A 3,283-nucleotide genomic window follows, 5' to 3' on the forward strand; every position below is an offset into this window, starting at 1 on the left:
ACTTTGTTCCCTTTCTTAGGCTTTTGCTCAATTTTTGAGTGCTCTTATTTTGGGATTCTGATGCAGGAATTAAATTTCTGCAGCATATGGGAGCATCTGAGAGTATATGACATATTATCCACTTGGAAGAGCTTTCCAAGTTTTATTTTTATTTCCAGTTTTTACCACAGTCACTTTGATACTCTTTTATATGGTATACCTTTTAATTTGTTGCATATGTACTCACCAATGAAGTTTTTACCACAGCTCGGAGAGAGTTAATAAAGTTGCAACATGTCTTTTCATATTAAGAGTAAACAGAGTATTTGCGGCTAATGATGTAGGCAGCATAGCTGCTTTCCTCTTTCCATGGCAAATGCATTTGACAGAGAGACAAAGTGGCATCAAAACTCTGCTACCACTTTGCATCTCCTTTCCCTGTTGCTGCTTCCAGCCTTCCTACCCCATTGATGCACACAGTTGACATGTCGTCAAGCTCCGAAACAGTATTGTGGGATCTCCAGCAGAAAATTTAGGCTGTCTTCAAGCCAAAATCCCAGCAACTCCTGTGACCATGTGAATCACCGGACCAGCTTTCCTGGTAATTGCCACAAATGTGGTGGCATCCCACCGCTCCATGAGCAGCCATGTCTGCGTTCTATGGATCCTACTTCCAGGTTGCAGTCAGTCAATGACAACTTTGATTCCTTGCTATACACCATCCATTCATCACCTTTTCAGAATTGGCAGCTGTTCCTACAACAACAATAATTTCTCTTTTAAGTGCAACTATAACCTGTATGTCCCTTTCAAAAGAGAAGAAACGAAAAGGATGCAGTCAAAGAAGATTTGACTCCATTTGGTAGATAGAAGTTAATCCGAGGAAGAGTAATCATGTTCATCTTTGTTTGATAAAAGCACATATAATCTATGTGGAATCCATCATTTATATCATTCGTTTCCATGGTAGATTATGTGTACGTTTACCACAATGCCAGGTCAAAGTTTCTCTCTCTCTCTCTTTCTGTATGTATCCGCCTCTCATTTCTTCTCTTCGCTTCTATTCTGTGTATTGTGTTCCACCGCGTAGGAGAGGCTATTTTGCTGTGGTCTTTGTTGGCTACTGTTGCTACTTCTACCATCGCAGGGATGGCCATAGGAAACGGCGGCACCGGCAGCGGGCTCGTGGTGAGCTTCGGCGAGATGCTCATTGACTTCGTGCCGTCGGAGGCAGGGGTGTCGCTGGCGGAGGCGAGCGCGTTCCTGAAGGCTCCCGGAGGCGCGCCGGCCAACGTGGCCATCGCCGTGGCGCGGCTCGGGGGGCGGGCCGCCTTCGTCAGCAAGCTCGGGGACGACGAGTTCGGGCACATGCTGGCAGCCATCCTCCGAGAGAAGGGCGTCTCCGACGCGGGCGTCGTCTTCGACGCCGGCGCCCGCACCGCCCTGGCCTTCGTCACGCTGCGGGCCGACGGCGAGCGAGAGTTCATGTTCTACCGCAACCCCAGCGCCGACATGCTGCTCACCGCCGCCGAGCTCAACGTCGATCTCATCAGAAACGTGCGCACCGCTTTTCCCCCTCCTTCATAGGCGAAGAAAGTTCCAATCTTGTTCTACTCTGTTGAATCTCGCAATCATTTTGATGCAACTTCAAGATCTGAACGCTTGATTCGTCTTCTAATGAACGAGAAAAAGATGTCTCTTTTATGACTAGATTCGAGCTTATGGATCCAAATGCCGACCCTAAACCTTTCTTGTTCCGTCAATCATTCGAATGATGTCTGATTCTTCCTGTCTTTTCTGTTCCTTTTCGTCAATCATTCAAGTAAACTGTGATTATTGGATCATGTATCATCAGGGCGCAATCTTTCACTACGGCTCGATAAGCTTGATCGCGGAACCGTGCAGATCGGCGCATCTGAAGGCCATGGAGTTGGCCAAAGAGTCCGGGGCGCTGCTGTCGTACGACCCCAATCTCCGGCTGCCGCTATGGCCGTCGCCCGAAGAGGCCCGCAAGCAGATCCTCAGCATCTGGGACAAGGCCGACATCGTCAAGGTCAGCGGCGCCGAGCTCGAGTTCTTGACCGGCCATGACTCGGTGGAAGACGAAGTGGCCTTGCGGCTCTGGCGCCCAAGCCTCAAGCTCCTGCTTGTGACACTTGGCGACAAGGGATGCAAGTACTTCACCAAGGTATAGCGATCTCTTCACCGCCTCCTTCCACATTGTTGATGCCAATGAGCTCATCTTGTGTTGATTTCTCTTGGCTATCCTATAAGGATTTCCGGGGGATCGTCGGGTCCTTCACCGTCAAGCAGGTGGATACGACAGGGGCAGGGGATGCATTCGTGGGCGCATTGCTGCAAGGAATCATCGAAGACCAGTCGGCCCTGCAGGTGAGCAAACATGTGGAGTCCTGTTGCTTCTGAATTGGTTTGCAATTGCAGACATGGATATATACTCATGTAATTAATTGTTTGATGGATTGCAGGATGAGAAGAAACTGAGGCAGGTGCTGCGGTTTGCTAACGCATGCGGTGCGATCACAGCCACCAAGAAAGGGGCAATCCCTTCGTTGCCGAGTGCATCAGAAGTCATGGAGTTCTTGGAGAAGGCATAGTATATGTTCTTAGATTTCTGTCATTTCCTCTGTTTTACAAACTTGCTGCAACTTTTTGTTTCAAGTCGACGAGGCTGTTTAGGAGAGTAATTCCTGTTGCACTCTGGATCATCTTTTTATGATTCCAATCTAGTTCTTCTCTCTATGAAGGTCTGATCTTGTAGTTGCCAACTCCAACAGTAGTTTATGTTCTCTACACTGAAAGACATCTTGTTTGATGCTTTGTGAGAAAGGCTTTGTGCTTTTATGCTACTGAACCAATGATTTCTTATAGATTTTGACCACAATCTCCGGTTTCTCAGATCAAGCAAGTAAGGATTGCTTCAATTCCAAGCACTATCGTCTTTTACTCGTATCGAAAATATTATGGATCATTAGACGAAATGTACTGTGCAATGTATTTTACACAATGAAGTCTGTTAAACTTCATTGATTAGATAAATGAGACAGAGAAATTGAGAAACATAATACTCATGGGAGATGAAGAGCTGATTTTTCCGAAAGAAGTTTGCTTCACAGAAATCATGTTTTTCGTGATTTTTGAATAAGAAATTTGATCATAGTTAACAGGTTCTTTAGATGCGGTGCTAGCTCACTCATTTTTGTTCAAGTCGTCGTGTTCTTCTGGTTTACATATATATTGTTCGTTAATCTATAATAGTTAACAGGTTCTTTAGATGCGGTGCTAG

The 3,283-nt window shown here is 46.3% G+C and overlaps 1 protein-coding gene across 1 annotated transcript; it reads left to right on the forward strand.

Annotated features, from left to right (window-relative positions):
- Positions 1-979: 979 nt before the first annotated feature.
- On the forward strand, positions 980-2,867 carry LOC135631289 (fructokinase-1-like). Its single transcript, XM_065138836.1, has 4 exons — positions 980-1,536; positions 1,835-2,167; positions 2,254-2,370; positions 2,466-2,867. Exons 1-4 carry the CDS (start codon positions 1,129-1,131, stop codon positions 2,592-2,594), a joined length of 987 nt encoding a protein of 328 aa, XP_064994908.1. The 5' UTR covers positions 980-1,128; the 3' UTR covers positions 2,595-2,867.
- Positions 2,868-3,283: the final 416 nt, after the last annotated feature.

Source organism: Musa acuminata, chromosome BXJ3-2 (genome assembly GCF_036884655.1).
Source record: "Musa acuminata AAA Group cultivar baxijiao chromosome BXJ3-2, Cavendish_Baxijiao_AAA, whole genome shotgun sequence".
NCBI lineage: Eukaryota > Viridiplantae > Streptophyta > Magnoliopsida > Zingiberales > Musaceae > Musa > Musa acuminata.